The sequence below is a fragment of the Caretta caretta genome, chromosome 4 (genome assembly GCF_965140235.1).
Source record: "Caretta caretta isolate rCarCar2 chromosome 4, rCarCar1.hap1, whole genome shotgun sequence".
Taxonomy (NCBI): Eukaryota; Metazoa; Chordata; order Testudines; family Cheloniidae; genus Caretta; species Caretta caretta.
The window spans coordinates 148,730,153-148,742,192 of record NC_134209.1 but is presented as its reverse complement, the minus strand read 5'-3'; the positions used below and the strand labels follow the sequence as shown (position 1 = coordinate 148,742,192).

The following is a 12,040-nucleotide window of genomic DNA, read 5'->3' as shown; positions in this document are numbered from 1 at the left end:
TACCTCCACTTCGCAGCATGAGTGAGTCGATTTGCATTTACCTAAAGAAGCCAGTCCCTGAATTCCACAGCCCGCGCCACCAACACCCAGCGCTCTTAAATGCGGCCAGCATCGGCCGATCATCTGAAGGCAGCGGTTGCTGAAACGTGTCGGCTGCTGGCTGCAGAGGAAAGGGGAGGAAATAAGGAATTGATAAATTATCCCAGTTACTGTAATGTCACTGAAACACAGTCCTCCGGCACTGGGAAGAGAACTCATGACCTTCTGCTTCAAAATTCAGGCTGCTACCTTTAAAGCTAAGGAAGTAATACTGGTCACAGTCTGTAGCAATAGGTCTTATACCCTGTGTGTGTTTGTCACACTAGAAGGCAATACACGCTCACAGGGTCTGGTGTTCCTTCCAGCAGAGGTCCTGGGTACTTCAGTGACCCATTTCTAAAGGTCTTGTCCACCTGCCCAGCCACTGAAAGAAGTCATTTCCACATGTCTTGATCTGGGTGTGCCCAGCGGCGTATTAACGCCTAGGCTGACAAGGCCTAGGCCTAGGGCGGCAAATTTGCAGGGGCAGCAAATTTATAATAGCAGCCAGAGCCTGCTTCCCCTGGTGCCGGTTCGTCCCCTCCGCCCCCAGCCCCGCCCCAACTCCACCCCTTCCCCGCCCCCTCCCTGCCCCTATTGGTCCCGTTCCCCCAAATCCCCGCCCCAGCCCCGCCTCCTCTCCTGAGCGTGCTGTGTTTCCCCCCTTTCCCGCGTCCTTCGCGAAGCTGTTTCGTGCACAAGGACTGTCAGGGAGCAGGAAGAAGCAGGACCCGGCGGCGCGCTCAGGGGAGGAGGCAGAGTCGGAGCAGAGGTGAGCTGGGGGGGTGGGGGGACAATTATTTCTGGGCCTAGGGGTGGCAAAATCATTAATCTGCCACTGGGTGTGCCATAAGTCAGGTAGAGTTAGAGTACGTAATGGTATTGCCTAACATCTACTATGGCAAAAGAAAGGGAAGATTCTCAGCTGCACGGAAGAGAGGAGGTGAATAACCTGACCTAATTTCTACCTCCCCTGAACTGTGCTGTTATCTAAGTCATGCACCTATTAGCACTTCAAGATTTTTTTCTGTACTCTGCAGAGTGGGGAGACCTCCAGAATCTTAATGCCAGAAGATCACAGACTTTAAAAGTGAGAGAAATTACAGTCATCTATTAAACAGTGAGACTCAACACCCTTCTCTAAACACACGAGCCCATCGGGGCTGCTATTACATAAGCGGCGAAGAGCTCTGGCAGCGGTCTGATGTTCAGGATTGGCCGTGCCCTTCATCGCGGATGCATCAGGGTCCTTTGCAACATTTGCATCACTGTTAGATGCAGCTGCAGATTCCTAAGATGCTTTAGCCTTTATATCTAGAGACGGGGCTGAGCTCCCCATCCCAACATCCTCCGAGTTCGGGTCCGGGATTTTGGTTCAGCCCAGAGGGCCCAGCGACGACATTTGGATCTGGAACCCAACTTCTTCCAAGTCCAGGGGTAGAGTGGGGACGGGAAGAGGTGGGGGGTGGGGCCTTGGGGGAAGGGGTGGAGTGGGGGCGAGGCCTGGGGTTGAGCGGGCGTTGAGCGCTCCTGGGGAAAATTAGAAGCCGGCTTGGGGATCCACGGAAAATTTTAAATCAAAATGGGGGGTCCTCAGGTTGCTAACGTTTGAGAACCACCGAGCGGGTGATTCGGGGGCTCCTCTTACCAAGGGTGCAGTGGTGCCACCTGCAGTGAGATGATGTCCCTGCAGCCTGCTCCCAGTGCCCAGATGACTTCATGCCCCACAGGGTCTGTGCAACTCCTGGAACAAGACAGAGAGCCTGCTTTAACCCTCCCCAGCAGGGACGCAGCCCAAGAGGTTCTTTGAAATCCTACAGCGCCAAAGGGTGGAATTGCCTAACGTAGTGTCGGCTAATCTCCGTAGCCCTTGCATCAGGGAGGGGTTTGTGTCTAGAAATCCAGGCCTGGAGAACAGCAGAGGGTTATTATTAATGCTCCATATTCTTTCTGGAAAAAAACAACAACCATCACCTCTTATTCTTCAGGCCATTTGCAGGAACCAAGTTCTTATCTTTTAATGGGAGAAGATGGGGAGGGGAGGGGGGACCATCAGGGTGACCAAAGTAAGTTCCACCTTACATTTAGCCTGTGCACGTGTGATACCACCAGAAGGAAAGAAAAGGAATTTAGCCCTGGCTTGAGTATTTCAGAGACTGAGAGCCCACGTCGAGGCATTGAGCCAGGAGCCAGTAGGAGTTGGGCATCTCACTCCCGTTTGTCTCTCCCTCCGAGTCGTACTTCCAAGTCGTACTAACTGTCACAGGTCTAGCCAAGCGCCCCTTCGTGGCTGCTCACTCACCAGACTGCAGCCGCTGGATTATGTGTGTTTTAAGCCTCCAGGATCTGAACAGAGTCCAGTCAATGGCCCGGGCTTGGGGTCCCTAGGTGTACACTCTGTGTCCAGATCCTCTCTCCACCATCTGCTCCTGGGAGTTTAGACCTCTCTGTCCCCTTGCCCAGCCCCTAGAACCAGTGTTAACTTCTCAGACCCGCCCCCACCCAAGCTTAAACACCCCCTCAGCCAAAAGTCCAGGGGTGTGTGCCATGCAATGTGCAGGCACAAGATCCCCAAAACACTCTTGCTCTTTACTTAAGCTTGAGAAATATGGAGCGAATCCAGGTCACGGAGAACACAACACACGTCCTGCCTGCAGCGCCCCCTCTCTAGCTCACCCGTCCCTTGGGAGCCCATGGGGGACTGTCTCTATTCAGGAAGGCAGAGTTCCCCTGACTCATCAGGCTGCTCAGAAACTCCCCTCAGCTTGAGCTGGTGAAAATGGCCAGAGACGAAGACCCTGAATAGATCAGTTCCTTTCCAACTGCCTGCGTCTCTCTCTGAGACAGTCTTCCCCCTGCGACTCCTTTTACAATTGCCTGCTTTTGCCACCTTCACTTTGTCCTGCGTAGGGAGATTCCACTGCCCAACCCCCCCGCCTGCCGATCAACTTGCCTGAAATGGTCTCTCAACTCAGGCATCCTCTTTAGCATAACTGCTGTGTGCTCAGAGTACCGACAACTCTCCATTGTCAGCCCTGTACCACTGCCCACTGGCATTTCAGCCCAATATGGAGGTAAAAAGGCAACAGAGAAGATAATTAGCTCCCACATTCCAAACGAAGTTGGCAGTTTGGTAAAGATGCATAGAGAGTTCATAATCTCACACAGAATTAATAAATTATACAGAGTCCCCAAATCCCCATGCAATCCTTGGCTCTCTGAGCCTACCAGCAAGGGTGTTAATTAGCCCTAATGGGTTGGGTCTCTCTAGAGCGTACTCTAGGGTGACCACTCTCACGTTCCTGGAATACTGGACGTTCTGGCACTTGCGGGAACAGTGGGGACCTGCCCCTGCCTGCATGACCTGACCCCCGCCAGTGTGACCTCCTATGCAGCATGTGTGTGAGGTCATACCGGAGCAGATGAAGCAGTGTGCTATTCAAAACGGTGCCCTCCGGTCCAATACTGGTCAAAACTACGTCCGACAGGGGATAAACGTCTCTGAAAAAGGACTGTCCAGAGTGAAGCCGGACCATTAACCCAGACCAAATTCAAACCAGCAGCCTCCCATCGTGTTACCAACCCCCTGTGCCACCCAGTCCCACAGAGCAATGGAAACCCCTGAGGATCGAGTCCATCCTTCTAATTTTGAATGACCCAGTTCTAAACTTCAAGCGAACCTAAAAATAAGCCAATTGTGTTATCTTGAGCGCTCGTATGTCTCCCACAAAGCCGCCTGCTAAGATTCCCTTACGAGTTCGGCTCGTCCTTAATTAAAACATATGAGTCATGGTGACAGGTGAACACGCTGCCAAGCGCCTCAAGTGCACATGAATATTCGGGGCTGCTGGAGCCATTAAAAGTGAGGAAGGATGCAGCAGCAGATAAATTAAGCGACAGACCGTCATCTCGCATCCCACTCTCATTCATTTGTGGGCCCAGGCTCTGAATCAGGGTCTAACGCGTTTTGCACAATGGGAGCGGTGCCGGAAGAGGATCCAGAGGAAATGCAGCCAGCGCTGCCATCCCAGCGGGTTGGATGTAACATGTCTCCCTCGACAGCTGCATGTTAATGCTGGAAATACTTGTAAGCTTTTTGGAGCGAGAGCCGCCGCTTGCTACGTGTATGTGCAGCGCCGAGCACAATGGGGCCCCCATTTCAGTGGGGCCCTCTAGGTGCTACCCTAATACACAGAGATTATAATGGTACTAGAGGGCAATGGGGAGACTAGATAGCTCAGGGATTGGTAATGGGTTACACAGCCTTTCATTCCGAGCCCCAGGAGTTTGTATGTTGTGACCGAGGGGCAGCGTGGTTTGGTGGTGAGGCTGAAAACCCAGGTGTTCTTGGCTCTGGTTGCAGGTGGCAGTGAGATAGCGAATGGTAAGGGGGGATTACCCCACACAACACACATGGCCATCTCCACCACAGGCGGGTCTTCTCTTTCCTGATCCAGAGAGATGCCGTCACCTAGACCAGACGAGGAAGAAACAAGATGACATCACCATCTCCATGGCTACATCCTGAGCTGGGAACCCAAGGTTCCTGCTTCACGCGGTGTCAATTTCCTTTCTCATCTTACTCTTACTTTTTGTCCTCTCTTTGCCTTCTGTCTCATCAGAGCCCAGCTAAGCCAGCCGGGGAAGATCTAACCTCACAATAATTTGCTGCGACCAGCGTGGCAGACAAAAAGCTACCCCTAAGCAGCCGGGTCCTGGTGAAGAAAGCACCCTACAGACTGGGCAGACCAAAGGAAAGGAACCTGCCAGGCATATGCCAAAGCCAGAGTCCAGGACCGTGTGCTCTGTGCTGATCTTAGCCTGCCAGCAACGGAACTGCAACCCAGAGAAAGAAGCTGCCTTTTCCTCTCTTCCGTTTTCACATACATTTGACTTAAGAGGAGACAGCATCAGATGCCAGCAACAGAGCCTGAGAGCTGCAGCTCAGAACCAACTTCCTTTGCCCCCCAAACAGGGGAGCTGATGCCCTTCGAGCGATTGTCAAATTAGGAGGATTTTTCTCTTTAAAAGATTCTGCCCAAGTATCGGGAGAGGAAGGAAGGACAGGCCTGCAGGTCAGCCTGGCGCTCAGAACTCCTGCCTCTGTCCCGGACTTCCTGCGTGAACCTTGGGCAAATCACTTACTCTCTGTGTGGAACGTCAATACCCGACATCGCAGGGGTGTTGTGAAGAGAAATCCATTAACGGTTGTGGCGTGCTGTGGTACTGTATTAATGGGGCCATGTAAGTACCACACATAGAAAGAAGCAAGTTTATTACAATGGAAATTAACTGTTGAATGCTTTGACTGTCTTAAAATTCTCCCCTTATTTTCCTGTGGGTTCAATAGGTGTTTAAACTAATTCCTTGTTTCTTCGGAACAAGCCAACCCCAAGCCCTGGCCACTGGACCCCGAGCCCAATTCCTTTTAATGCTGGGGAAGAAAAAGGTAACACCAAAGGCCCTGGTTTTCCAGGGATGGTCTCTGATTTCAGTAAGAGCCGCAGATTTCTGATCATCAGGGCCATGTAGGGTCAATTTAGAAGCATCCTTAACTCACCCCCAATTGATCCTCCCCACACGCCCCATCCCCCAGCCAGGGTGGGAAGCAAAGAATGCAGCCTGCTTGTGAAGAGCAGTGAATAGCTCCTCTCAAAGGCAATCTCCTGGGCTGACTCCAACCTGCTTCAGTGTCGTTTATCGTGGTGGCCCCAACGCAGGGACAATCCCGCAGTGCCCCGGCAGGTAAATAGAGCCTCGCTCCCGACTGCTCCCCTGGTGACCCTGCCAAAGAGGAAGGCCTCTGCCAGCTTGCCCAGAAAGCTCCTGCTCGTAGTTTGTCACTTCTCCAGCCTTGCCCTCGGCGGGTAGAGCCAGGAACCAGCATTAATACGGGCTGTGCTGGGCCTTGTGCGGCCGTGCCAGGAGGGGAGAGCAGCAGAGGGGCTGGCTGGTGAGAGCACTGGGGGCTTCTCCCTGGGATCCTGACTGGGGCAGCGGTGACGGCTCATCTATCCTGTGTGTGCTGCCCCATGTCCCGCCAGCTCAGTGCAGCTTGTGCCTCGCCTTGGCCTCCTCCCCCCACAAGCCGCTCCACCCTTCCTCCCCTGCCCCATCCCCATGCAACCTCCTCCTCTAGATCCCGTGGCCGGGGCAGGGCACTGGGTGGGCTCCATGCCCTCGTATCAGAGCAGACTCCTCCCCATCTGTAAGAACGCCCCTTCCTGAGACTGGCCCGCCGGGCAGGTAGTGACATCTCCTGCGGCTAGAGCCTTGCCCTGCCCTTTGCAGGCTGATCCTCCCTGGCGAGGTTTGTGCCCGTCGAGAGGACAGGAGCCTGCAGCTGTTTTGTCAATTTGTCTGCTAAGCGCTAAGCGTCTTCACGAACAAGGTCAGCTCCCAGACTGCTGCGCTGGGCATCACAACATGGGGAATAGATGGCCAGCCCTCTGTGGAGAAAGAGGTGGTTAGGGACTATTTAGAAAAGCTGGACGTGCACAAGTCCATGGGGCCGGACGAGTTGCATCCAAGAGTGCTAAAGGAACTGGCGGCTGTGATTGCAGAGCCATTGGCCATTATCTTTGAAAACTCATGGCGAATGGGGGAAGTCCCGGATGACTGGAAAAAGGCTAATGTAGTGCCAATCTTTAAAAAAGGGAAGAAGGAGGATCCTGGGAACTACAGGCCAGTGAGCCTCACTTCAGTCCCCGGAAAAATCATGGAGCAGGTCCTCAAAGAATCAATCCTGAAGCACTTACATGAGAGGAAAGTGATCAGGAACAGTCAGCATGGATTCACCAAGGGAAGGTCATGCCTGACTAATCTAATCGCCTTCTATGATGAGATTACTGGTTCTGTGGATGAAGGGAAAGCAGTGGATGTATTGTATCTTGACTTTAGCAAAGCTTTTGACACGGTCTCCCACAGTATTCTTGTCAGCAAGTTAAAGAAGTATGGGCTGGATGAATGCACTATAAGGTGGGTAGAAAGTTGGCTAGATTGTCGGGCTCAACGGGTAGTGATCAATGGATCCAAGTCTAGTTGGCAGCCGGTGTCAAGTGGAGTGCCCCAGGGGTCGGTCCTGGGGCCGGTTTTGTTCAATATCTTCATAAATGATCTGGAGGATGGTGTGGATTGCACTCTCAGCAAATTTGCGGATGATACTAAACTGGGAGGAGTGGTAGATATGCTGGAGGGCAGGGATAGGATACAGAGGGACCTAGACAAATTGGAGGATTGGGCCAAAAGAAATCTGATGAGGTTCAATAAGGATAAGTGCAGGGTCCTGCACTTAGGACGGAAGAACCCAATGCACAGCTACAGACTAGGGACCAAATGGCTCGGCAGCAGTTCTGCGGAAAAGGACCTAGGGGTGACAGTGGACGAGAAGCTGGATATGAGTCAGCAGTGTGCCCTTGTTGCCAAGAAGGCCAATGGCATTTTGGGATGTATAAGTAGGGGCATAGCGAGCAGATCGAGGGACGTGATCGTCCCCCTCTATTCGACATTGGTGAGGCCTCATCTGGAGTACTGTGTCCAGTTTTGGGCCCCACGCTACAAGAAGGATGTGGATAAATTGGAGAGAGTCCAGCGAAGGGCAACAAAAATGATTAGGGGTCTGGAACACATGACTTATGAGGAGAGGCTGAGGGAACTGGGATTGTTTAGTCTGCAGAAGAGAAGAATGAGGGGGGATTTGATAGCTGCTTTCAACTACCTGAGAGGTGGTTCCAGAGAGGATGGTTCTAGACTATTCTCAGTGGTGGAAGAGGACAGAACAAGGAATAATGGTCTCAAGTTGCAGTGGGGGAGGTTTAGGTTGGATATTAGGAAAAACTTTTTCACTAGGAGGGTGGTGAAACACTGGAATGCGTTGCCTAGGGAGGTGGTGGAATCTCCTTCCTTAGAAGTTTTTAAGGTCAGGCTTGACAAAGCCCTGGCTGGGATGATTTAATTGGGGATTGGTCCTGCTTTGAGCAGGGTGTTGGACTAGATGACCTCCTGAGGTCCCTTCCAACCCTGATATTCTATGATTCTATGATTCTAAGCAACCGTATGGCACTAGGGAAGCCAACAACCTACATCGTCATCCTCTAGCTCCCCTGGGGCTGGCCCTGTAAGAAATACTGGTGCTACACAGACCCCCCAGGCAGCTGTGGGCGCTAACCTCACCATGCCCGTTGGTAGGATTTGGAGCGCCTCTGTCCCCGTCCGCTCTCTGCACACTGCCAGTGAACACACTGCACCCAGGAAGCGCGGGTCTATGTGAACACGTGCTATAGGACCACAGAGAGGTTGGGCTGGAAGGGACCTTGAGAAGTCGCTGCGGCAGGACAAGGTAAGCCTAGGCCATATCGCTGACAGGGGTTTGTTCTTAAAAAGCCTCCAGTGATGGGGAGTCCACAACCTCCCGCGGAAGCCTGTTCCAGAGCTGAACTCCCCTTAGAGTCAGGAAGTTTTCCCCTCATAGCCAACCTAAATCTCCCTGGCTGCAGATTAAGCCCATTGCATCTTGTCCTACCTTCAGTGGACATGGAGAACAACTGATCCCCATCCACACCACCGGCGCTCCCAGCCGCAGCAGGCCCTGCAAGGTCCTCTGTCAGCTCCGAGGCCAGGGGACTGGCTAGCGTAATGACAACAGACCCCGGTCGTCGTCGGCGGGATCAAACCTGGGACCTCTGAAGCTTAGTGTATGAGCCTCTACTCCATGAGCTCAAAGCCACACGGCTCTTAGCTAAGGCTGTAGCAGACTCATTAATCTCTCAATGGTCTAGGTGCCCCTAGAGGGGGAACAGAGCGACACACCAAACAGGCCTGGGTGACCCTGTGTCCACCCTCCCAGGGCTCTCCCTGGGTCAGGGACAATGCACGCATGGGTGGGGCTCTGCACACTGTGGATAAAGAGGCCAGGAAGCCTCGGTCTGTCGGTCGGGCACTAGACAGCATGCCCACAGCAGGAAGGACCTAGAATGCCATCCCTGTCTCTCAGACTGACCGGGCCCAGACATCTCCGATACTACCAAACCCTCAGCTCACAACCCCCCAGGAGAGTCTTTTCAGAGGCTCGTTGTCTGCTGCACCAGGAAGCATCTGGCACTTGAGAGAGGAACAAGGTTCGGAGGGCAACTAACAGATGGCCTGGCTTGGAGAGGTGGGGCTGCATAGGGGCGAGTGCCGGCTAATCCAGGGCACTAGAGCCTCCTGCCATTGACCAGCACAGGGCAGGGTAGTTTGCATCCCCAGATGTTTCGGGCTGGGTCTGTGTATCAGGGCCGGGGCCCAGTCCGACCCAGTCACCCAGGAGAAGGTCCCACAGACCGGCCCTTGTTCTGGGGATTCTGGAGGCCTCTGGGGTCCCGGTCGGATTCCACGTGGTGTGGGCTGGCTCAGCTGTTCCCAGCTCCTGGCTACCTCCACCCCCGTCTGCATAAGAGCAGCAGGACAGACACCAAGCAGGAGCCTGAGGACTAAGCCCCCAAGTCCCAAGCAACGGCCCTTCCCATGCACACGCTCTGAGCGGCAGGCAGCCCGCCTGCCTCCCTCCAGCGTGTGCCCCACGGCGAGGTCCAGTGGGCCCAGGACTCGTGCACGTACCGATAGGTGACGGCTTGAAGCGCCCGGCAGTAGCAGCTGGCCAGCCAGAGGGAGCGGTCCGTCAGGATGTTGGGGCAGTGGGAAATCCGCAGGATGAGCAAGTTACCGCCCGTGGCCTTCAGCAAGGACTCCAGCCCGGCTTCGAGGCAGCCCCTGAGGAGATGGAACCAGCGGGGAAGGGGGAGAGAGAGCTCAGCGGCGCTCACTGTTACCCCTGCTCTCAAAGCTGGGCTAGACCCGGAGTCCTGGGACGAGGCCCAGCGTGGGAAACGTAGACCTGGAAGCCCAAGGCCAGGCCAGAGAGCAGCTGCTGGGAGGAAAGGTGTAGCCCCTTTCCTTGGGATGTTTCACCCGGGACTGAGCAAAAGCCACAGGGAGCAGCCCTGCCCTGGCCGGGGGCATGGACGAGGGTCCAGATCCTCAAAGGTATTCTGGTGCTGAACTCCCAGGGATTTCAATGGAAATTAGCTGCCGAAGTACCTTTGAGGAGCCGGGCCTAGACAACATAGCTCGCTCCCACCTGTGAGTGCAGCCATGCTGTGACGAAGGCCACCTCCTCATCCTCAGCCTTGCTCGTCACGTTTGGTTCGGGTGGAGGGGGCCCAGGCCAGGCAACAGTACGTGGGTGCTCCCTCTCCCCCTCCCTTGCCCTGTCTGCCTGACCCAGACTCGCGGAATACCAAGGGCAGATCCAGACCCCATAGGAAGGGTCTCAAGCTCCCTGGATTAGTTTGGGTGACCGATTTGCTCCTTCTTCCTTCCCCTGCCTCATTGCAGGCTGTTTCTCCTCCATCCTCGCCTTTCCCGCTCCTCTTCTCCCATCCCAAGACGTCCTGGAAGCAGGACACTAACACCCTCACCCCAGCTGGAGACAAACACTGCCAAGGTCTCATTGACCTCCGCTACACGGATCTAAGACTGGCCTTTAAAGCACCTTCATCAAACCTGTCCCTCAGTCCTGCCTCCACCATCCCAGCCCGTCCCCGGCCAGCTCTGTGCCCTTCAAGTCCTGCTTTGTCCAGACAAATATTACAGCAAACATCCCGAGCTCCTGCCAGCGGGAGTTTCAGTCCTGCCCGGTGATGGAATATTAACGGGGGGGACCCTAGTATTTTTGATGAGTAGGGACTGTGTTTCTGATAGTGATAGCCAAAGCACTAAGGGAGGGGTTCTCAACCGCGGGTCGGGGCCACCCTGCCTGTTCTGTACCAGTCGGGGGTCCCATGGTGGTACTGGGATGGGAATGGGGGCTCTGGTATGGAAGAGGCTGAGATCCACCAGCACTAAGCAATCCCAAGGGACAGGAACCAAAGCACTGATAACCGGGCACTCTTCAGGGCAGGGGCCCTTGTAGCCAGGAAGCTATTAACGTTCTCCCAGTGGAGCGTTAAATGGAAAAGCCAGAGCTACAGAGATAGCAGAGACATGGTTATTAAAAGGTCAGCGGTGCCGCCCCGGGCTGGCAGACGAGATCCTTATGGAAACGGATGGATCGGCTTTGGAGGTGGAAAGGGAAGTGTCTCGCGGGGGCTCACCGGGTGCTTTTCATGTACTCCTCCTTGCTCTCCTTTTTCCCTCTCAGCCGCGGCTTGAGGTTCTGCAGCGTGAGGGAGTGCGTCTGGGTGCACCATTGTGACAGCATGCCCAGGAACTGCAGGGGGAAGCCAGACCCCCCCACCTCAGTTAGAAGGAGACACGCGCCGGGACAGGAGAACCTGCAACCAGGAGAGACAGCGGTGGCCTCTCCCCCTGCCCCAGGGTGGGGATGGTGGGACCAGAGCACCACACATGTGCCCTCATGCCCAGGGTATGTCTACGCTGCAAGCAAACACCAGGTCACCCGTGGGGCAGCCCAGCGTGCCGGTTGCAAGGCTAAAAATATCAGCGTAGACATTCCCGGTCGGGCTGGAGCCCGGGCTCTGACACCCGGCGAGGGGGGAGATTCAGCCTGAGCCAGAACGTCTACACTGCTGTTTTGAACCCCGCAGCCCGAGGTCAGTTGACCCAGGCTCTGAGACTCGGTGCCGTGGGTTTTTCTTTGCAGCGTGGACGTACCCATAGAGGGAGAGGCGCACATACACGCAGCTGCCATCACAGACCTCGGAGACAGGCCCAGAGGACAACACACACACACACGTACATCTACACGCCAACCCAAGGCTTTTTTTGGTAAAAGAAAACGTTTCAGCTACTGAAAAAACCTGGTTTTCATTTATCAAAAAATGTCCATCCCGATTTCAACAGAAAACCTGGGCTCGGAAACAAAGGGCGGGGCTACGTCAGCTTCTAAGAAATGGACCCCACGTTGCTGCCCTCTCTGAGGTTTTCATAGGCCCGGCTCTGCCCCGGGGCGTTCCCTGTGGGG

General features: G+C 54.6%; 1 protein-coding gene across 3 annotated transcripts in view; it reads right to left on the bottom strand.

The window, feature by feature from the left end:
• The window catches only part of FBXO41 (F-box protein 41), a 72,955-nt gene that overhangs the window by 25,715 nt on the left and 35,200 nt on the right, over nucleotides 1–12,040 (bottom strand). For all 3 annotated transcript variants that reach the window (XM_048846411.2, XM_048846409.2, XM_048846410.2), the window contains exons 7-10: nucleotides 11,211–11,326; nucleotides 9,676–9,828; nucleotides 1,727–1,822; nucleotides 42–160 (exon numbers count right to left, since the gene is read on the bottom strand). In XM_048846411.2, coding sequence (XP_048702368.1) covers nucleotides 42–160; nucleotides 1,727–1,822; nucleotides 9,676–9,828; nucleotides 11,211–11,326 — 484 coding nt within the window. The remainder of the gene's footprint in view (nucleotides 1–41; nucleotides 161–1,726; nucleotides 1,823–9,675; nucleotides 9,829–11,210; nucleotides 11,327–12,040) is intronic.